Consider the following 22,565-nt stretch of genomic DNA (forward strand, 5'->3'; position numbering starts at 1 on the left):
TTTTATTGACCTTCGAGAGGGAGAGCTGACCTCAGGCGTGAGAGAAGCGAGCTGTGGGGCAGTGACCCCGCTGCAGCAGAGTCCTGCCCTGCTGCACGGGCGTATCCCGATCCGGAGCACCTGAGGCTCTGCTGCTGGGGCACAGCTCCGCAGCGAGCTGCAGGTGGAGCTGTAGGAGCTCGGGAGCGGTGCTACACTCCAATAAACATTAAAGCGGAAACCACAAAACATTCCTCCTTAAAATCGCCTTCCATGTGTATGTTCAGCCCTAGAAAGGGGGAGAAGGCAGGATGTTTTAGCTAGGGAGAAATCCCCTCGCTGGAGGTGGAACCGGGGTTGAGGAAGGCGGGCTGCTCCGTGCTTTCCTTCGGAACTGTTCGCCCGTGGGCTGCGAGGGGGAGAGGGCGATAAGGAGAGCCCGGGCTCCATCTCCGTCCCGCTGTCCCCGCGGGAGCGCTCCCGCTCCTGCGGCCCGCGCTGCCGCCGGGAGAGCGGAGCGGAGCCGGGCGGGGCCGCGGCCGCCCCGGGCCCGCCCTCCCTCCGGCAGCGCCGCGGGCGCGGAGCCCGCCCGGCCCCGGCAGCGGAGCCGCGGCTGCCGTGGGGCCATGGCCCTGCTCCCGCGGCGCTTCCTCTGCTTCGTGCTGGGTAAGTGCGGCCGCCGCGGCACAACTTCCCCGGGGCCGCCGCGCCAGGCTCCCCGGGACTCCCTCTGCGCCGGGCGCGGGCGTGCATCCCCGGCCGCCTCCTCCGCGCTCCCACCGCTCTCCCTGAAGCCCGGCCAGGCTCCAGCCTGGCTTCGCTGGCGACACAGCAGTAGGGAAAGGAAAAGGAGAAATTATTCCAGGGCGCTTGGCCTCGGGAGCAGTGAGGTGGTGATGCTGTGGGACGCAGCCTGCTTTGTAGGGGGATTCTCTGCTTGCTAGGCGAGCTGGACCGAGGCGGGTTCTGTCTCTGGTCCGTGCCTTTTGTTGGAAATGTTTAATTACTGCCTTTTGTAGTCTGTCTTCCCATTCCTGAGCCGCAGGGAAGAGGAGGTAGCCAGAAGTGCCTCTTCAAAGAGCTGAGGTCGGATGTTCTGGGGTTTACGGGTGGAGGGCTTGGAAACGCTGGAGTTGTGTGCTTGTTTCCATGGGATGCCTCGGTTTCTTCGCTGCTCCTAGCATTTCAGTGCAACAGGTAAAGACTTGTGCCGTGCTTGTCACCTGTGTGCCCTCAACAAAAGCTCGGAGGGGTGGTGATGGTGTTGGTGCTGTGTAAAAGTGTGTTTATTTAAGGTGCTCCAAAGGGAAACCGCACCCCCTCATCTTAAGCTGATCTTCCACAAAAGGTGCTCCTGAGGCAGCACAAATTTTTCCTTCTTTCCCTTCCTTCCCCTGTGCTGGTTTTTTCCCCCCAAACCCTGGGGAGTAACGCAGTGAGCCGTGCTACACATGATGTGCTGATCTGTACCATGTAATTAACTATTTACTACTGTAATTAACTATTTACTACTCCTCAGCTGTGCAGGGCAGGAGCAGCCCGTGCCCTTGGACGAGGCACATTTTCCTGCGGGGTTGCAGGGAAAAGCTGCACAGCCCTGTGCAGAGAGCGCTATCTCCTGCTAGCTAGGATTTCTCTCTGCTCTTTTTTCCCTGCCCCGTCTCCTTTTCCTGACTCTCCCTTCTCTTTGCTGGGGAGCTGTAACTTTTAAAAGTACTCCAGGCTGCTCCTTTCCATCTCCAGTGGGCTCAGGAGCAGGAAGATGCTGCCTCTTGTGTGAACCAGGTGCCCAGTGACAGCTCATCTTGGTGCTGTAGATGTTTTTCACTACATTCTCCTCCTGGGATTTTGTATTTTGAGCACATTTAACAAAAAGACCCACTTACTCTTTTTACACCTTTCTGCTTTTACGGCCCTGCACACAGTCAGGGCTGCCCTGAAATTGCAAGTGGCAACTGAGTGCTCAGAAATCAAGGTGATTTGCACCAATGCAGGTATTTTAAAATGAGATTTTTTTTAAAAAAAAGAGAAGGGTCTGAGAGAAAAACCTTTCTTTTAAAGCTTGAGCTTTAAGAAATTTCACCACTGGCTGCAGTCTTTAAAAAGCAATGGCAGCCAGGGAATCAGTCATCCTAAAAGTCTCATTCAGCAGGCCAGGGATCCAGCTGTACCCCGAGGTAACCACTTCCACTGGGGCTTTTTCTGGGTTTTGACTGCAGCTTCCTGCAGAGGCTGCTCAGGGAGGAGGGGATGAGGCAGGCTCTTGCTGTTACTGGGGCAGTGATGATTGGCACCACACACAGCTCTGTGCTGGGCTGCTTGGATTTTTTCTGGGTGTAGATAACTATTACTGTGAGAGGTAAGAGGCAGTTGCAAATAAGGTTGGTAAAACATTAATACCTTCTTGATTCCCTGCATCTTTTCTCTGTGCTGTACAGCACTGTGTTTGCATAGTCTATAGAAAACGATGCTTTCTTAAAAACAAAACTTCTAGGCAGTGTGTATGACCTTTCCTGGAAAACAGGAATTAAAGTGCTTTGTGTCTTCTCTCAGGCCAAAGCACACTCGGTAATGCCTGCCACTGATTGCAGTTTGAGTGCCTCCTTAATCAAAAGCTAAAGCTCCCTTTAAACTCGAACTTAAGGCTGCTGCCTCTCTGAGAAAATCCCCAATATTTACAGAATGCCTCGTTAGAAATCCCTGACAATAAAGTAAAACATTCCTCCTCCTTTGAGAGCATCTCTGGCATGGAGAGGACTCAAAACTTCCTATGCATCAAAAGAGAAGCACGTGAATAGGAACAACAAAATTGCCTCCACCCTGTAATTCCTTGTACTGCTCCCATAGGTGCCAGTTGTTTTGCTGCAGGAACCAGTGGCAGGTGGGTTTGGTGGGCTGGCTGGAGGCTGTGTGATGTTGTCAGGAAGCCTCTTGGCTTTGAGGAATAGGGTTGCATTTATTAGCTCTGAAACGATGCTGAGTTTAAGTGAAGCACTGGCACAGCAGCCTCCTGCAGTAATGCAAATACAAATGCCATGGCCTGGATGGAATGAAATGAGACCTCATAATGGGTAAAGATGGGCTTGGCATCTTTTACCTTTCCACAGGGCTAGAAATCAACGTTGGGGTTGTGGCAGAGTTGAGGGATGTCTTGGAAAGCCGTGGGTGGGAGTCTGGAGTTGCTGCTCTGCTCTGGCAGCTTTGTTCTGCCTCCCTGACTGGATGCAGAGTCTGGCTCTGTCATTTTTTGGGGGGAAGTTCAGGGCAGATTTGTGCCCCAAGTCCGTGGCTGTGGTCAGAGCCCTTCCCAGCACGGTGCCTGCACCAAGCCAGGACCTAAAGCACCACTGGGTTGGAGCAAGAGGAGCATTAAAAACCCATTAGAGGGGAAATGCAGCATTTTAGCTCACTCAGATAGCTAAATGCCTTTTGCTGCTCTAAAATACAGCCACGGCTGGGGTTTGCCAGGTCAGTTCCTCTATGGATGGGTGATTACCAGGGAATCTTCATCCCTATCTGCCATTACACTGCCTGCAGAGCTGGGTGCTTTTAATCATCAAATCCTCTAATGAAGCTGCTTCATGGTTTCAGTCCCTTGTCTCTGTGCTTCTACAGCATGAGCTTTTGGGGATCTGAAAACACATCCTGACACCTCAGAGAAGCACTCCAGTGGGGAGGCAGGCAGCAGTCTGTGTGAAAACCCCCCAGTTTCAGCCAAGGGTGACCCCCCTGGGCATCCTTGTATCCTTTAGGTGCTGTTTGCTGGGAAAGCAGCAGCGCTGTGTGGGGGGGGAGTTGCAGAGAGGTGCAAAATCTCTGTGTGCTCTTCAGCTGAAAGGGAGGAAAACCACATCGAGAAGTCTCTGTTGAAAAGGAAAACAAATGATTCTGGTGATTCCCAGGCTGTTCATGTGGCTCAGCTGCAGATTTCAGTCTGGAAACTCTGTGCTGAAAGTATTTCATGAAGCTGCTGTCGTGTGCAGCCTGTGATGGGTGCACCAAGGTGACAGTGAGGTTATTTTGGTTTTCTCCCTAACAGATTTTTGTATTTACTCAATATGTGCTTCTTCATGGGAGATCTGTTAGATTGCCCAGACAGTGATTTTTTTATCTTGAAGGTAATTCAATAAAATGTTTGCTAGTCCCACGTAGCAGAAAATCTGTGTTTAACACACGTTGAAACCTGAACCAGCAGGATCACAGTGTGTTGTCTCCAAACCAATGCCAAGCACTTTTAACCTTGGTGTTACTTTTCCCTGTTCTTATTTTAGCCTCAATCAACTGAAATAGCTGAAGGAAAAAATAATCCTGGGGGTGGAAGGAGAGTACATTTGCCTTTAGCACATTCCTGAGGTCTGGAGTGTGGTGGCTGCTCCTTTCTCCCTGGCTTTGTGACCGAAGCGATATCTCTGGCATCCAGTGCTTTGTTGATGATTTAAAAATAACTCTGAACCCGGCTCTAACGTTGGGTTAAGGTGCTGGGATGGCATTGTAGGACACCACAATTCTCCCTGGGAAGGCAGGAGGGATGTGGCTGGTTCCCCTCAGCCCCTGGGTTTGGGTGCACAGAATCCAGTGGGGATCTCTCCTTGCTTCCACCCTGCTCTTGTGAGCAGGGGTTTGATGGTGGCCACGGCCAGAGATGATTTGAGCTCAGGGTGGGCAAAGTCAGTGCTGTACAGACATTGCCATTGCCTGTCTGAAGCCTGTGGTTTGCCTCCATTAATTCAATCAAGAAGAACTATTTTCCAGAAGACCCCGCTGTTCATCAAGGATATAATTATCTTTATAACTAGCAGCTCATGGCACATTTTTCCCTCCCCTGTTGCGCAGTCAGCCAGTGGTTGGGTTTTAGCATGCCTGGCTTGTGATTTCCTTTCTCCTTCCTCCCTTCTCGGCTGCTTTTGATTTTATTTTACCTGGTGAGTGACTTTTGGTGGGCAAATAAAATTGTCATTCTGTCCTCTGCAGAAACAAGTCTAGGGACATGTAAGAAAAATTCCTGGAAATATGCTTGGCAGCCTCTGATGGATAACAAGGCTAAGACATAACTTGTGCTAAGGCAAGTGGGAAACTGAGGCAAGGAGGGATAGACCCTCATCCAGTTCCTTGGAGCAGCCTATTTCAGTGTATTTAATGGTTAATATTTTAACAGCAATGCTGTATGGCAAAAAGTCAACGTGACCCAGCTAAGCAGGACTGCCCTGCACTGGGCTACACAGTGCAAATCCTGATTTTGCATTTTCATTTCAGTCCCATATTCTGCATCTTACAGGAGCTGTTACATGGAGTCTTGCATGGATTGGAATTAAAATTATATTTCCTTTGGGGATGAATTGGATCTTGTAGGTGCTTCATGAAATACTGGACTTGAAAGAGGGGTGACACAGTGCAGTGGTATCTCTGAGCCCCCAAAAGCCCCAGACAGGCTTTGCTTTCAGGCAGCTGGCTCCTACCTCTACTTCCAACTAATAATTCCCTGGCAGTTATTTTTAGGCAGTTTATTTTGTGCCCTCTTATAATGCTTGGAGTAGCTATAGAATGGCAACAAAAACTCAAGTATCCCAAATCCAGCAAAAAGTAAATGCCTACAAATCATCCAAGTACCAGTTTGAGGGATAAATCGGTTCCTTCCTTTGCAGGCACAACAGGATTTGTGCCAAATTTAAAACCTGGGAGATCCTTTTGGGTTTCATGATGATGTTCAGCTGTATGCAAAATACCTCATTAATGCTGGCTGGGAAAAAAAGCAGCTTTCTCTGTATTTTGCTTAGTGTCATAAAATGAAGGGAATAACCGTTCCAGGAGAAGGGATGAAGTCCCCCTTTGCTACACTGAGTTCATAAATCAGATTAAAGGCCTTTAGTTTGTGGGTGCGCTTCCCCTAAACGTGAAAAACTTGTGGGGTGGGCCCCAGAGGGTTCTCCAGGCCCAGCACATCTTGTCCTGCATTCCCTAAGAGGGGGAAACCTTTGGCCCCTTTGGAGGTTTTCCACAAAGCAGGTCCCTAAGAGGGGCCTGTCCCCAGCTTGGCTGAGCAGGGAGTGACTTTCTCTGCTGCCTCTGGATCCGGTGTCCATTGTCTCTGAGGATGTACTTCCACCATGGGCTGTAGCCTAGCTCTGCCTCTTTCCATTTCAAGTTTTTCCCCTGCCATAAGACTTGGTTCCCCTCTCAGCTTGAGTGGCTTCTCTCCCATCCCGCTTTCCTTGAGTCCTTTTGTGGCTTTGTGGCAGTGAAGCTGTTGGACAGGCAGAATTTGGGATGAGCTTTCCATCTGCAGAGCTCCCAGGGGAGCTCCCTGTGTCCGTGCCCTGTTCAAGCAGGAGCTCTGTGCTTTCCTTCTGCTGCTCCATCTGCAGCCCCCCGGAGCAGAGGGCAGGCAGGGAGGGGGGATCCTCCTCTGGGGCTTTCCCAAGTGAGCCTTGGCAGCTTGTCCAAGAAATCCTGGGATCAGCCTTCCCAGTGCTTGGAGATGGGCAGGTCTCCCCTACTCCCAGCATCTGCTCTGCCTCCAGAATCCTCAGTGTGTTGGAAAATCCCCATTCCCTTTCAGCACGTAAAAGCCCCCAGATGCCATGAATTCCCTTCTAATTCACATCCTGAGTGGCTGCCCTGGGAGACAGAGTCCTGCAGGTCAAGGCACCGTGCCACAGCCTGGCAGGGGAGGCAGAGCTGCCTGCTTTGGGGACCTGAGGGTGCTCCTGAAGCCTCCATGAGCAGATTGGGAATGGGATGAGCCCGTGCAGGTCTCTGTCTCCCCCAGGATCCCCCTCAGGGCTCAGACCCCCTCGTCCAGCTCCATTCCTAGGCTGCTGCACACCCCTGGAGCTGCTGCTGCATCCCAGCCCTGTCCTGAGCCAGCTGGGCAGGGAGGAGAGGCTGGAAAACTCCATTCCCTGTGCAAATCCTGGATGGAAATAGCCCTGCCTGGGCTGGCAGGGAGGGCACAGTGCTGGGCCACCCCCCTGCTGTCCCCAGCCCCAACACCTGCAATTTTCTGTCCCAAAAGTGTTATAGCTGAGCACCAGCTTAGTTTATTCCTGGTAAACCAAGAGTTGTTTGCAGGCTCTGAAGCCTCTGCTGAGCTGGTGGCTGCCAGAAGCAGCCCCAGTGGAAGGAATTTTTTAAAACAGAGGGTACCAGACCCTTCTTAGGTTTCTGCAGATGCTGAAAGGGCCAGTTTTTCCATTTTTGTGGCTGCAAACTGTGCTGTTTTTCACGCTCATCTTCTACCTCCTGCCCCATGTCCTCTCCCCACACTCCTGTGAGTGTTTTATTCTGCAGTCAGCTCCAGAGCACAAGGCTTGTTCTGAATAAAACGGCAAAACCACCACCTTGAAGAGGAGAGGAAAACAGCCTGTTTCCATTTGGGGCTTGTTGGGAGCACTGAACATTTCACAGGGGAGCTCTGAGAATTTGGGAGAAGCCCAGGAGAAGATACTGGGCTGTTTGTTCTCAGAGCCCAGAGCTTTGCTGGTGCCACATGTGCCAGTGCCAGCCCTGCTGTCAGTGAAGCCCTGAACAGTTTCCCCCCAAAAATCCCAACAGTCCAGCTGGTGAATTCTCTGCAGGTGTTGTCAAACAGTTTCATCGTTCACCCAGCACCATCAGGGGTACTTGGAGAAGTGCCTGGGAAATGGGAACATCCCTGTGCCAGTGTGAAATCCCCAAATCTGTTCTCAGGCTCCACAGTCCTCCCTGTGGGGTTGGTTGCACATCCCAGCAAGAGAAGCTCAAGAATTCCCAGAATTCCTGGAACACTGAGGAGGGAAAGGCCTGAGAGCCAGGGTTTGTGGAGGAGGATACTGATGTGAAGTGCAGGATGTTTCTGACAGAGAAGGCTCAAGGATTTTTGCAGGTGAACCATCACAGTGACAGATGTGTGGGCTCACAGAGGGGTGGTGTCCCAAAGCTGTTTCTTGGAGGGGTGGCCCCGAGCTCTTGGTTCAGGCTCCAGCTCTGAGAAGTTCAGTGTAAGAAAGTCCAGTTGTTTTCCCTCTTCCTGAATTTTTTGTAACACTTCAGGACCATCACTGTTTTTCTGCTGAAATAAATGTGTGACAGGCTTTTTGCAGCTAACCCTCAGTATGCTGAGTCCTGGTGGATGCTTGCTGGGACTCTCCAGGACATCAATCCCAGGGCAATCGTGAGGATCTGGGATGCCTGCAAAAGCCCTCCCTCCAATCACCTCCTCACCACTGCTCTCCAGGTGTTTCCTGTGAGGAGGCAAACGAAGGGTCCTTAATATTGCATCTTTCACCAGGCAATCAGGGATTCTCTCAGCAGGGAGGGTTGTTCATCAACAATTCTCCTGACAGGAGAAGAGGGAATGGCTTCCCACTGCCAGAGGGCAGGGTTAGTGGGATATTGGGGAGGAATTCTTCCCTGTCAGGGTGGGCAGGCCCTGGGAGTTTGGGAGAAGCCCAGGGAAAGATACTGGGCTGTTGGTTCTCAGAGCTCAGAACTTTGCTGGTGCCACACGTGCCAGTGCCAGCCCTGCTGTCAGTGTCACTTGGCAATTACCTGCCGTCCTTGGGGTTCAGCTTTTGGATGAGTATCTGCTTATTTCCACAGGTGCCCAGAGAAGCTGAGGCTGCTTCTGGATCCCTGAAGTGTCCAAGGCCAGGTTGCATGGGACTTGGAGCACCCTGGGACAGTGGAATGTGTCCCTGGCCATGGCAGGGGTGGCACTGGATAAATGTGAAGGTCCTTTCTGACCCAAACCACTCCAGGGTTCTGTAATTCCCCCTGTCCCTGTGGCACCTAAAGACCAAGCTGGGCTGTGGAGGTGCTGTATGGCTGCAGTGGGATGCTCCCAGAGGAGCACTGCATCCCTGCAGCTCTCAGTGCCATTGTTCCTGAGGGAATGGCAGTGATAGGGCCCATGAGAGGGGAGGCAGCTCAGCCTTGGTCCAGTTGAGTTTTGGAGCTCAGTGTTTCAGCAACTCCTTGCATCCTTCACAGATGGATGCTGCTGAGTGCAGAGCTGTGACTGCTCTGGAGCTGAGTTATTTACAGCTCACTGCAGCTGACTTACACCATCTCCATCAGCAGGGCTGAGGGCAGAAGGAAAACCTTCTGGAATGAGAGCCAGGAGATACAAAAATCCCTCCTTGTTTTTTCCCCCCGCTATTGTTACAAACCCTGAGCCTGAAGTCTGAAGTGGGGTTGGGGGAAAATCTGTGAAGCAGCAGGGATCTGTGGGGTGAGGTGGGCACCATGTGGAAACTTCTCACTTTGACCTTAAATTGTGCAATTACAGCTAAAGTCAGTTCTCCTGGTCAGCTGGAAACAAAAGAGGTTTTCTGCTTCCCTGTGCCCATCTCCATCCTCACAGCACAGACAAAACAGACCCTGCTGGACGTGAAACAAAAGAGCCTTTCACCATGTCCAAAATCCAGTGTCCTTGGGAAAGGACACTGGCTGATGGCTCTGGTTTCCCCAGTCCCTGGGGCAGAGGGATTTGCACAGCCCACCAAAGGGATTTGAGAGCAGTGCATGTTGCCTGCCCAGACTTTGGTGAGGTTTTTGGCACTGTCTCCTGTATAGGTCTGGGAGATGCAGTGGGAGAGGCATCTTCAGGAGCAGGTCCTGGTGGGGCAGGCAGAGCTCCTGGGGAGCACTGAGGAGCTGCCAGGGGGGACAGCAAGGTGCTCACCTGCCTCTGAAGGACCTCCAGAGCTGCATCTTCTGACCTGCTGTGGTTGGCACCTGCTTAAAGCTCCCCAGGGTTTGGGTTTCACTTGGTTTTGGGTTAGTTTTTTTTTTTTTCTTTTAATAGTAGGGTTGATTTTCATGCTGGCTACCAGCTAGCATGCTTGCAGCCAGGTTGTGGTTGCTTCTGCCCCATTGTCTGTTCAGTGTTCCACCTTCTCCACTCAAGGTTAAAGGTGTTCTTGTTGAATTTCCTCAAGTGGCTTCCTATTCCTCATTTTCTCTCTGTGCTTTGTGTGTCTCACTCATTCCTTCCTTCTCTGTTTCCTCCTGTGCTCCTCAATCCCCTTTGCTGCTCATCTTTCTGCTTTTTAATCCCTTCTCCTCCCCTGCTCTCCCTTGTCCTTTTGCTGTGCTCTGCTCTGCACCCGACACATTCCCCAGCAGCATTTTCTCTGCAAGCTGCTTGTCCAGACAAGTGATGGCTGTGGTATTTACATGTCCCTCACAGTCCAGTGCACGGATGTCACCGAGGGGTGACCCCTGGGGTGACTCCTAAGCCTCCTTTGCATGCTGGTGCTCACTCAGCCGTGTCACTCCTTCCCTTGGCTCATCCAGATTGGAAAGGATGGGAAGGGGAGAAAAGGCTCTTGGCCATCCGTCACCCTTGAGCCTGCCTGGACTGAGATTTGCAGTCCATAGATCATTTATGTTTGCCTCATGTAGCAGTACTGCACATTCCTTCTTCTTTCTTCTTCCTTCTTCTTTCTTCTTCTGCTTCTTCTTCTGCTGCTTCTGCTTCCTCTTCTGCTTCTTCTACTTCTTCTGCTTCTGCTTTTTATCTTGGTTCTTTGCTTCATGATGTCAAGCCCTCCCATCTGGGAGCAGGGCTTATCCCTGGCTGAGTCTGTGCTCCTGGCTGGTATCAGCTAGGCAGAGCTTGAGATTTTGATAAACTTAATTTTATTATTGCAACAGTGAGGGTTTAATGCTCTTTTACTTCTCTTGGCTCAGTAACTCCCATGGTTTTATGGGAGTCAGGCCAAAGTGGCTGCTGCTGTCAGAGGCAGCATGGGAGCCCTGCACCCATCCAGGAACATCAGCCAAGGCTCTGGGGGCCCTTCCCACCCAAATTCCCACCAGCTCCTGACTTCCCACCCATTGCCATAGGATGCTGGTACCAAAGTGCTCTAAGGATTTTGGAGGCTGCAGAGGGATGGTGTCCCTTGGTGATGTCCCTTGGCCACTAAATAAGCAGCTCAATTCTGTTGTGTTAAAAAAATCAGATAAAAATAAAGCAGAGAGTTATTCGCACGTAGCAAAAAATAGATGTGGTATGTGGTGCCTGCCTGCAGTGCACTCCAGGAGCTGCAAAGGCACTAGCTGGCACTTTGGCACCAAGGGAAAGCTATTATTTATAGCCAGGCTCACTAAACCATTCCCCCAAAGGATTTTTTTCCCTTCCCTTTGTAGGGAAGCACTGTCCTTATAGCATCACTGTCCTTTCCCTTTCCCCTCACCAGCAACACTGTACTGATTGTGCATGAGGCTGTAAGCAGCACCATTTTCATCCCTGTTTTTAAAGCAGTTGCAGGGACATGTTCCCAGGAGGGAATTCAGTCAGCACTGTGCAGCCAGGGATGGATTTGATGGATTTCCCTGTGTCTGTCCCTGTGCTCCATCAGAGGTAGATGTTTGTTCCCAAGTGTGGCACTGTGCAGATAATTTTTCAGGGGTCAGCAGCAGGCTTCTGTTATCCCCCAGCTTCCCCCACACCCTGAAAACACTTGTGTTTTAAGCCCACAACATGAACATTTGAAGTCCAAAGACAGTAGAGAATAAATCCACATCCTTACTAATTTATGAGTTACCCAACATGTCTTGAATAACTGATTTATCAGCACCAGGCTCTCAGGGCTGTGAGAAGGAGGTTTTGGAGAGCTGGTGTTGCTCTGGTGTCAGTGCTTTGGCAGAAACCTCTGTGTGAGGAGAGGGGCTGTGGTGAGGCTGTTGATACCTTGAGAGGCTGACCTAGAACAGAGGCCAGGCAGAGTTACAGAATAAAGCAGGGATTTATTAAAAGGATCTCCTCCATGGATCCACCTTGGGCAGCACAAGAGCCCAGCCAGGGCTGCACCCAAGATGAACCAAAATGGTCACAAAATGGACAACTGGTCATGGGGTCTCTCACTTTTATAAGTTCTGCTCCATTTGCATATTGGAGTTAATTGTCCAGTTACAGCTTTAGGTTGTGAAGTCCCATCCTGCTTGTTTTGCTCTTTTCAATTCACTATTGTTTGTACTTTTGGGCCTGAGATTCGGATCATTTGTCCTTGGTGCCCAGCTGGAGAAGGAATTGCTCTGTCTCCCTGCTCTGTGCAGAGAGCTCACCATCCCCTAATAGGAAGCCCAGACCCACCCACTAAAGCAGCCCAGAGTGTGAAAAATAGGAAAGCCAAACCTGAGACATGAGTGTGAGCCCAGCAGAGCCTGACAGGCTGGCCTGTCTTGCAGCCCAGCACTTCATCGCGGCCACGGCGTGCCAGGAGGCCGACTACGGCTGGATGATCCGCCACTACTGCCTCAAGGACTTCCAGGACAGCATGGAGGGCATCGGCCAGCGCCTCTGGTGTGACTGGGGCGAGACCATGGGGTAAGTGAGCTCCCTTTGCTCCTCCCTCTCGTCCAGCTGGGATTTTGGGGCGCGGGGGTGTCGGCGCTGGGGTTTGTTTCACTGGGGGGAACACCCTGATGTCACTGTGCTTGGCTGCTGGTGCTGCCCTGCCTCTGTCCATGCTGGGCCCCCGAGGGTTTCTCCAGCCTGGTCACACGTGGAGGGCCTGGAGGGGAGAGCAGTGGATGTTGTTTGCCCAGACTCTGGTGAGGTTTTTGGCACTGCCTGTGTGTGAAGCTGGGGAAGGTGGGCTGGGAACTGCTGGAACAGTCAGGCCTGGGGGTTTTGATTGTTGGCCCAAGCACTGGTTGCAGCACTCAGGGGTCACCACTGCCCTCCTTGATCTCTCTGTGGGTGATGGGACCTAGGGTAACCCCAGCACCTCAGGTGGCACCAAACCAGGAGGGCTGGGTGAAACACCAGAGGGTTGTGCTGCTATCCATGGGGACCTCAGCAAGCTGGGAACCTCCTCGAGTTCAGCAAGGGGAAGGGCAAAGTCCAGCCCCAGGCACCAGGATGTGCTGGGGCTGCCCAGAGAGAAACCAGAAAGGGATCTGGGGGTTCTGGTGGGCACCAGGTTGAACATGAGCCAGGAGAGTGTCCTGGTGGGAAAGCGTGGGCAGAAACTGAGGCATAGGAGGTCCCCTCTGGACACCAGGAAATGTGTTTTCACTGTGAGGGTGGCCAAACACTGGCACAGATCTCCCAGGAAGGATGTGGAATCTCCATCCTCGGAGATACTAAAAAACCAGCTGAACATGGTCGTGAGCAACCAGCTGCATGAGCAGGGGTGTTTGGACAAGGTGAAGTGGGTCTCCAGGGGTCATCTCCAGCCTCAGCCATTCTGGGGTTGAAGGATTTTTTCAAGGACCCCAGCCTGAGCAGGGTTTGGAAGTCAGGGTGGTGGTCATGCTTCACCACACGGCAGTGGAGCTCCAGTAGAAGACCATGGCTCTGCTGTGTGCTGGAAATTGATGGGTTAATGAAGAGGCAGATTGGGATCCCCATCACGGGGGCTTCTGGTGCCTCACAGCTGGATGGCCATATTTCCCAGGAGGTTTTTCATTTTTCCTCAGCACTCTGCTTCTCCAGACAGTTCAAAACTCCCTAGCTCAGCATGAAAACCCCATAACCCACCGAGATGTCCTCAGAGCCTCGCTGTGAGAAAATCCCAAACTGCCCCACCAGAGCTGCTGGCTCAGCCCCTGCTTCCAGAAGCTGTGTGTTGATTTTTCCAAGCAACTAGAGGGAGAGGCTGGAATGGTATGGCAATGGCAGCTGCCTGCTAAGCCTCCTGTTTGTAATCAGTGTCAGGGTGTCAGCTGTGATTTACGACTTGGGAGCAGCAGAGATGCAGCCTTGCTTCCCTGGTGGAATGCTTGGGAGCATCTCTGTGGGATGAGGAGGGTGGAAGGGGATCCCTGCTCAGATTCCACCAGGGAGACTGGGGGGTCACCCCACACACGTGGGGAATGTGCTGCACTGCAGGGGTTTGTTGCATTTTTGGGGGGGAATTTCCTCTGGTTTTATTTTTATTTTTATTGCAAACAGTGCTTTCTTTGGATTAGTTCTTTCCTATTTATAGTCAGCAGAGCTGAATCTTTTGGTACCACCACAGTGTAAATCTGCTGAGAGGGTTTTGAGAGAAGTTGAAAGACAGGTCAGGAGTGGCTGTGTGTTGGTGTGAGGGCTTGAGGGAATAAGCCCCCTCTTTCCCTCTTCTGCTGAATTTCCATGTTGTGCCTTTCCGTGGCCTTTCCCTGGGAAAATGAAGCAGCGGAACAAAAACAAGCTCATGTGACACCAGTAGGGATGGGGGTCAGCTGGAAACAGGGAGCAGATGGTGCTGTATGCCATGAGTATTTTGCACAAAAATTAAGAGGTTTTGTGAGATTTCTGTGGTTTCCTGCTTTGTGGCCCTTTCTTCTGAGTGAAATTAAAACCTACACACGTTTGTGTGTGCATCTTTTGCTCAAAGATTGGGCTCCGGGATCTTGGAGGTCTTTTCCAATCTTAATTATTGGATGATTCTGAGACTGTAAACACTCTGTTGGGTTTTCCTTCCCCTTGATCTGTGGTAGAATGGAGAGGAAGAAAAGAGCTGAAAGACTGTGGGAGGTTTCTGGTCTTGAGAGGTCTCATCTGGTGCTCAAAAACACCCAGGGCTGCTGATGTTGTTCCAGCCCTCAACATCTTGTTCTTTATCTCACATGTCCTGTTTGTCTCCTAAATAGCTTCAGCTGAACTCCTTACCCTTGAGGCACTTGGAGGAAATGTTGATAAGCTTGCAGGGTTTAATTTGATTGCCTGAGTCCCTTTGCTCCGTGCAAACACATGGCTCAGGGTTATTTGAGAGATGACATTCCTCTGATCCTCTTGTGCCCTCAGGACAGTGGAAGAATTGGGTAGAAATTGTTCAGTTACTGCAGTAAATCAGCTGCAAGGATATGGGATTTGGGTGGGCTCAACACCTTGCTCCCTGGATGTGTGGGAATCACCATCCCCTTTTTAGGGAAAGAGATGTCCGAGCAGGAGTGGGCAGGGGGTGGCATAGCTGGCTGGTCACCCCTCCGGCCCTAGGGAAAGGATTTTGTCTTCCACCAGGTGTGAGACAAAGAAATGGAAATAAAGCACCTGCCTAGAGCCTGTTTTCTCCAGATCTTCCCCCAGACCAAGGCATTTTGTTGCTTGAAACCTGTCTGAAAGGAGGAGGAATGTTGGGAGCTTCTGCCTCTGTGCCACCCGCAGCAGCATCGTGTTTGGAGCTCTGATTTCCTGGATGCAGCATTTAGCAGGGAAATGCCCCTAAACTGCATAATTTCCTGCTCAATTGAGGCTGGCACGATGGGAACATCTGGATAAATGAATTGTCTCAGCAGAGTCTGTAATCCTGGGTCACTGGTCCTATTTATAGGCAGTACATGCTGCTCTGTGGATTTAGTAGTTGGTGTGTAGGTTAAACAACTGAGTTAACAGAAGAAGAAACTGATAAAACAAAGAAAGTAAAGAAGTTTTCTCCCTGTAAGATAAAAAGTTAACATATAAACTGCTTTGTCTAATCTTACCTAGGGGGTTTCTCCTTATGCTGCTCCCATCTCGCCTTCAGTGGCATCAGCTGAGCTCCTGCACCACTGCTCCTGTTCTAATGCAACCAGGGGCTCTTTCTGGGGAGGTTTTTCCACCCCTTGAGCTCTGCTGGCTTTCTTAGCATTGCTTATTTAGGGAAAATGGGTGGATTTTGATATACAAGTTCTTCTCATGGACTGAGGGAACTTGTGTGAGCTGTTGCCCACTCCGGCTGCATCTTGGGATCTTTGGTGTCGAGGGCTCCTCCCTTCCGTGCTGGCGACCAAGCTGCTTTGGCCAGGAGCTCAGCTGTGCCCGATGAATTATCCCAAAGAGCAGCTTGGCTATTTTGATTCCAGCTTCATTGGCGTGCTGGCTGAGCCAGGGGGATTAGCTGTGGTCTCCCTTGAGGCAGCTATTTCAGGGATGTGGGGGCTGGGGTGCCACTGCCCAGCCCCAGTGCGTCAGCGGGTGCTGATGACTTGGGGATATTTGTCCTGCTGGGTTTGGCTGGAGGGCTCTGCCAGGGAATGGATTTGCAGGAGGGTTTGTGCACAGGGGGATGCTCAGGGTGCTGAGCGTTGCCACAGCTGCGGGTGTCACTCCGGCCCAGCCAGGCATCTTCATCCCAAATATATCCACGCTGTGGCATTCCTGAAAATCTCCATGGAATGCTTTCCCCTGTTCTGCAGGAAGGAGCTCACCAGGGGGATCATGGTGCTGCTCTCACAGCTGCAGCCAGAGATGGAGCTGCTCTCCCAGCTGTCAGCACACTCACACTGTCTTCAGGTTATTTCTCCATTATTTACAGAAAGCAGATTGATCCATTCTCTTATTATCTCATTATCTACTTATTTATCTTCAGCTTGCCAGGTCCCTTCTGGATACCCCTTTAGCCTGGCTCCAGGCTCACCCTGCAGAGGAGGAAATCAATGTTTTCTTTTAATTTGCAAAGCAGAAGTGAAGCCTTGTGGTGTTCTCTTTTTTCCCTTCTGAAGCAAGGAATTGAGGGAGGACAGGAAATACTGGGATACTCGTGGTGAAAGAGAGAGCTGTCAATCCTGTGAAGCCCAGTCCTAGTGCAACACCATCCACATCCAAGTGCTGTCTAGGAATAAATGCCAGAGCCAACTCCAGTCTTCGCTGCAGTGGTAAAAAACCCCAGAGGAATTCCTTGGGATTTATAGCAGTATAAGCATTCAGATGCCATCAAACCCTAAATCATTCTTTGACTCCTTCCCAGCAGTGGCCCAGCCCATCCCCATCCTGCCTGCCCTTCATCCCCACACAGTCCATCCACAGCATCCTTTAAATCCAACCCATTTCCATGGTGACAGGGACAACAGTTGTAACTGCAGTTCACATTGGGTAGGGAAAAAATATTCCAAAGCACAGCCAAGATTTTCAGGGCCAGGTGTCTGTCTCCTGGCAGTGGTGGGATTGTTTGGGAAAACCTGCTCTCCTCCCAGCGCTATCCTAGAGCGGCTGCTTAGTATTTTTCTGGAGGAGATGGTGTTTGGGAGGTGGAGGCTTTGCAAACAAGCTGTGGGCCTGTCTGAAAGCCAAAAGCTTGACTCCAGGCTTGCTACAGGCAGAATGGAAGCTTGGAACAAAGTTTGTTAGGGAGGTCCTGCTGTTGAGTCAGGAGATGAAGAAAGGACCCCCTAGCTTCCTCTGTTTCCTGGGGTGGGGTCTGGGTATGGCTGCATCCAATTATTTCCTACATAGCATAGAAAGTTATATATATTGCCCTGTTTATTGAAACAATATTGAAGCAAAGCTGTTAAAATGAGCAAAATAATTATTGACTAGAGATTGCTGTTACCCGTGTGGGCAAATCATAACGCCCCCCTTCTCCATCCATGCATGGGAACTTTCACAAACAGGGTAAAGTTCAAGCTGGTTTATCCCTACTTGGGCAGAGCATTCTCTCTCCAGAGAGTTCTAACTCTGTGCCTCAGGATCATGCTTGCAGCCTGAGGGGCTTGGCTCAGCTTTGCCCTGTTCAGCCTGGTGGGTGTGGGGGGAACACGGCGCTCTGGGGCTGGGCTGGGGGGCGGCAGAGCTGCGCAGGAAAACAACCCCCCCTCCTGAGGTATTTCACCACCAGCCCAGGCTGAATTCCCAGTGGGAGCAGGCTGGCCTGGAGCTGTCACAGGAACGTGGCCCTGCTCATGAGCAGAGAGAGAAGCAGATGCTCTTTTGGAGAGGCAGTGGGACACACGTTCACTGCTGTGGCAGGGAAGAGCACACTCAGGCCCAGGCATCAACACTGCTGCTCTCCTGATCCTGATCCTGTCTGACAGGGCAGCGTGAGCAGCCTGGATCCCATGGTTAACCCTGGTTATCCCTTCCCAGCCAAAGGATCCTGCTGGTATCCTGCTGTGACAGGAGAAGGCCCCAGTGCCCCGTGACTGGTGCATTTGGGATGGACAGGAGATGATGGAATCTCACAGGGCCGTTTGGGGGTCTGTGAGGTGCAGTGGAAGAAATGAGAGCAGTTGGGCGTAGCTGAGAGCTCAGCTTGGCTTTTAGCTCTTTGTGGATGAAGTGTGATGGTCAGATGTGCTCTGTGTAAGCCAAGGGCAGAGATCAGCTCCTCAACAGCACCCAGCCTTGCTCTCCCCTGGCCAAGAGCTCAGCAGCCCTCAGTGTCACTTCTGCACTTGGACCTGTTCCTGAAAACAGTTTATTTCCCTCCCACTCACTCCCCACTGGTCTTTGGGGCGTGTGGGGCCAGAGGCTGAGAGTGCCCATGATGCCCCTGCTCCTGCTGAGCATGCATTTGGAGCAGGGGGACTTCAATGAAAACAGCAGAAATAGAAGGGACAAGAGACTTAGGGTGTCTCAAGACACCCCATTAAGGTGGAGGGACCTCCCTCCAGTCAGAGCCCCACGGTCACCTCCCTGTCCCCCAACACTGCCCGTGGGGCTGTGGCTGCCCAGCTCCTCTCATCGGGTCCCTCCTCATGTCCAGTGGTGGCTGAGTGCTGGAATTTGGCTGGAAAGGGCAGTGACAGTTTGGATAGAATTTGGCTGGAATTTGGCTGGAAAGGGCAGTGACAGTTTGGCTAGAATTTGGCTGGAATTTGGCTGGAAAGGGCAGTGACAGTTTATCTCTCATTTGCTGGCACTGCTGCTTTGGTTCCTTGCATGCCTTCCCATGCAGTGATGGGAGCAGTGATTTATCCCCACGGAAGTGCAGCTGGAGCCAGGGAAGGGCTAAGCCAGCTGCACTATGGCCCTTCAGCTTTAAAAATAGCTTTTATTCGCCTGCTAACACTTTTCCTCTGGCTCCTGAAGATGCTGCAGCTCCCAAGATCTCCTAAGGATGCTAATGAACGGGAAATGGTAATTTTGCACATCGGGATGCCAAGCAGAAGCTGCTTTTAGCAGCTGCAGGCTCTGTTAATTAAATCTCTGGCTGTGTGAGCACAGCCTGCCCCAAAACCCCAAACCCCAGCTGAGGAGCTGTGCTGGGGCTGTGCAGAGGGGCTGGGAAGCTGCTTGTAAAGTATTTCTTCCCCCAGGCAGGTTTCTAATTGGAGAGCCGGGGGTTTGCTTTGCCTTGCTTCTCTAGGATTAGACAGTGACTAATTGGGATGGTGGGGGAAATTGTATCTTTGTTTTTATGCATGGCCAGTTTTAAAGCAGGGAGGGTTTAGCTGTCATTTTTAAAGCAGGGGGAATTTAGCTGTCATTCCAGAGGATGGCTGGATGACCTGACACAAGGACAGTGGCTCTGGCTCAGGGCTGCTCCTGCTTTTCCAGGTATTTTTTTAAAAAATGGAAAAATGGACTTGCTGGTCCTAGAGGGGTGGGCCTGCCCAACTGGTTTCTATGCAACTTCCTCAGTTTTGGGCAAATTAAAGGAGATTTAAAGTAGGTTCAGTGTACTTTTTTCTGTCCTCCTTGGACTGAACTCACACAGGCTGGAGGATGGTGCTCTGAAGGCCGAGTTGGGATGGGTTTCCTGAAGGTCTGCTTAAAATGTGGGTCTGCCCTGTATGTTCTAATAGCACCAGTATGGCCAGGAAATTCTGCAAAAATTAATGCAATACAAACAAAAAAACCCTCCAAACTTGCTTCTTGGTGTTCCTGCAACTACTATTTCTGTTTTCATTTCCTTCCATAAATTAAACCACCACCACCGCGTAATTCATAAATGAAAACTGCTTTTGGCTGTGAGTGAGACTTGAAAGTTGCCATCCAAGTGTCAAAACTGGTGGGAATTTAAAACACCCTTTTACCTTTTTAACTCTCTACCTGTGAACTCAAAACCCCATATATTTTTATAGGTTACGTAAATTTCCAAAAACCTGCTATATATTTTTATAGGGCTAGGCATATCTAGCTGCAAACTCAAAAGAATAGCTAAAAAATGTAAGAACACTTATCTGTAGTACAATCTCAAGTACACACCTCTGTAATAGAATATTATTAGAATATTATTGTACAGGGAGGGATGTATTGTAGTAATGATACTATATTTAATATATATATTGGGTATAGGATATATATGATGTATATATGTATGGGATGTATATTGATATTATAGTAATTATAAATTATGTAGTATCTATTTTGTATTTTATATACGGTATATATAATGGATCCTGCTGTACGGGGAGAAGGTGCCGTGGCCGTGGCCGGGCGCTGGTGTCAGCCGCTGTCCCTGTGTTTTGCAGCACCTACGGGGAGCTCACCAACTGCACGGCGCTGATCGCCGAGAAGCTCGACTGCTACTGGCCCAACCGGCTGGTGGACGAGTTCTTCGTGGCCGTGCACAGGCAATACTTCAGGAACTGCTCGCCGTCGGGCCGGGCGCTGCACGACCCCCCGAACGGCGTGCTGTGCCCCTTCATCGTGCTGCCCGTGCTGGTGACGCTGCTGATGACGGCGCTGGTGGTGTGGCGGAGCAAACGCAGCGAGGGCATCGTGTAGGGGCGGCGCGGCCGGCAGGGGAGGGGCGGGCGGGACTCCCCTGGAGCTCGGGAGGAGCCGGCCGGAGGAGCAGCGCCGAGCCCCGGGGCAGGGACGGCGCCGCCGCCGCTGCTCCTCCGCCCGTGTGCCCGCCGGTCCCGCTCAGTGGCCCTGAAGCGGCGGTGCTGGCGGAGCGCCGCTCGCCCCGCGCCGGCCCGGCTCTGCTCCGCCGCTCCCCTCCCGGCAGCGAGCGCCGAGCAGGGGAATTTCGAAGGGAAAAAACCGCAGGGGCGTGTGGGGAGCTGAAATCCTGCCAGCCCCGCGGCGCCAGCGTGGCATCGACAGCGTGAGACCAGCGGGTCTGGGTGTGCCTGAACATCCTCGGCTTCCCCCACGCGTGGAAAGGCATCTTCTCCCCCCGCCACAAGGACCGCGTTCTGCCTGGGAGGTGGGGAACAACGTGGGGAGGAGTGGCGCCGCTGCTGCCCTGGGGCTACTAACAAGGAATGGGAATAAGGTGCTTTTCCTACCTAAATAAATAAACACGAATAAACGAGGTGAAGCGTCCCCCTCAGTGCCCTCATTCTGTGATGCCAGAGACTCCCAGTAGTCCTGAGCCCACCCCACGAGCCCTGGGTGGGCACTGGGGAGGTCCCTGGTGTGGGTGGGCAGGTCGGGGCTCCAGGAGCAGGGTCAGCTCCAGTGCAGGGAGGCTGGGCAGCACCTGGGATGGGGACCCCAACCCCACCCTGAGAGCTCTGGCCACTCCAGACCCCTTCAGTGCCTTGCTGGCTCAGGAAGGGCTTCCCTGGGGACACCCAGCCCACCCAGCCCAGGCCCCCTCTAACCCAAACCAGTCTAGGATTCTGGCAGAAGCGTAAGTTAGCTGCACCTATACAAATACACGCAAAAACACATATAAACAAATATATATTCATGTAAATATGTAACCCTCCCCCCCTCCCCAAATCTCCTTGCCTTCAGGAAAAACTCAGTTTATTTTCCTGACTGTGAGGTGATGAGATCTAGGATCCTCCCCATCGTGTCCTGAATGAGCACAAACCAATGCTCAGACTTTCTTGTACAGTATTTAAGAGTATCCAAACTTTATTATTTTGCTCATCTCCTCCAGGCAAGCAACAATACAGGGAAGGGGTGAGACAGGATTTTTCTGGGAGGCAGGGATGGCTTTGATGGCTGCAGCTCTGTGCTCACAGGGCTGCCTGGCTCCCCTGAGCAGCACCCCGGCTTTGCTCTTCCCTGGGCAGCTTCCTGGCATGAGTGGGGAGCCATCCATGGTGACATCCCAAGAAATGGGGGCTGTGACCCCTCCTCGTGAAGGATGGGACAGTACCAGGGTGCCTCTACAGTAAGAACTACTTTGTTACACCAACCTGATTGAGGTTTTGACTCAAGAATAAGAGAATCCTTTGAATGTCATAGGTAAAATCCAGATGTATTTCCAACCTCGCCATTTCTGTGAGCGTTTTACCCCCTACCTTTGCTGACACATCTGTTTTGGCAGCAGAGATCTCTCACTGCAGGTGCTTGCTTAAAAGACTGGGCTGATCCGTGTTTCCCTGTGAACAGTGCCTGCAGGTGCAGCTCTCCTCCTGCATGCCAGCCCCTGCATTTCACCTCCCTGCTTTCCCAGACCTCCAGCAACAGCTACAGGAGCTGGTGCAGCTGCAAAGAAAAAGGCACAGGGAAACTCAACACACAAGTTTCATGCTTACAGTTTGCACCCAGCTCTGCTGTGCTCTTAAGGAGATTGTTTACATTTCCTCCAGCATCTGCAGCAGAGGAACAGCAGGAGAGAATGGAGGGGCAATAAAACCCAACAGTCAATGCCCAAGTGTCACACACACGCTTGCTCTGCATGAAAGCACACAAACATTTATTTCCTGGTTTGTAAAGCTCAGCTGGGCTCCATCAGCTCCTCTGTGTGATCCCAGTCCTGGAGGATGCTGAGGGAACTCTGGCACATGGGCTGAAGCCTCTCCTCAGCAGGCTCTCAGAGCCACCCAGCTCCTTACAGAAAAGGCAACTGAGGATCACATCCTCCCAAATCAAGAAAGCCAAAGTGTGCACCAGGGGGGGAAATGTGTTGTGGTTCCAGCTGTGTCATTCCCTTTCAGTGCAGGAATCTGGAGAACACAATTAGGTGCTCTCCAGGCAACAGTGCCTATATTTACCTTCATAAGATCAAACAGCATCTGATGCTCCCTCACCAGATCCAGACTGGAAAGCCAAAAGCAGATTTCTT

General features: G+C 51.6%; 1 protein-coding gene across 1 annotated transcript; it reads left to right on the plus strand.

Annotated features, from left to right (window-relative positions):
* Window positions 1-494: 494 nt before the first annotated feature.
* RAMP1 (receptor activity modifying protein 1) lies at window positions 495-20,857 on the plus strand. The gene is made up of 3 exons (XM_021536106.3): window positions 495-645; window positions 12,151-12,289; window positions 20,065-20,857. The coding sequence occupies exons 1-3, from the start codon at window positions 606-608 to the stop codon at window positions 20,318-20,320; spliced, it is 435 nt and encodes a 144-aa protein (XP_021391781.1). The 5' UTR covers window positions 495-605; the 3' UTR covers window positions 20,321-20,857.
* Window positions 20,858-22,565: the final 1,708 nt, after the last annotated feature.

This window comes from Lonchura striata, chromosome 7 (assembly GCF_050655825.1).
Source record: "Lonchura striata isolate lonStrDom1 chromosome 7, ASM5065582v1, whole genome shotgun sequence".
In the NCBI taxonomy this organism is placed as follows: Eukaryota; Metazoa; Chordata; class Aves; order Passeriformes; family Estrildidae; genus Lonchura; species Lonchura striata.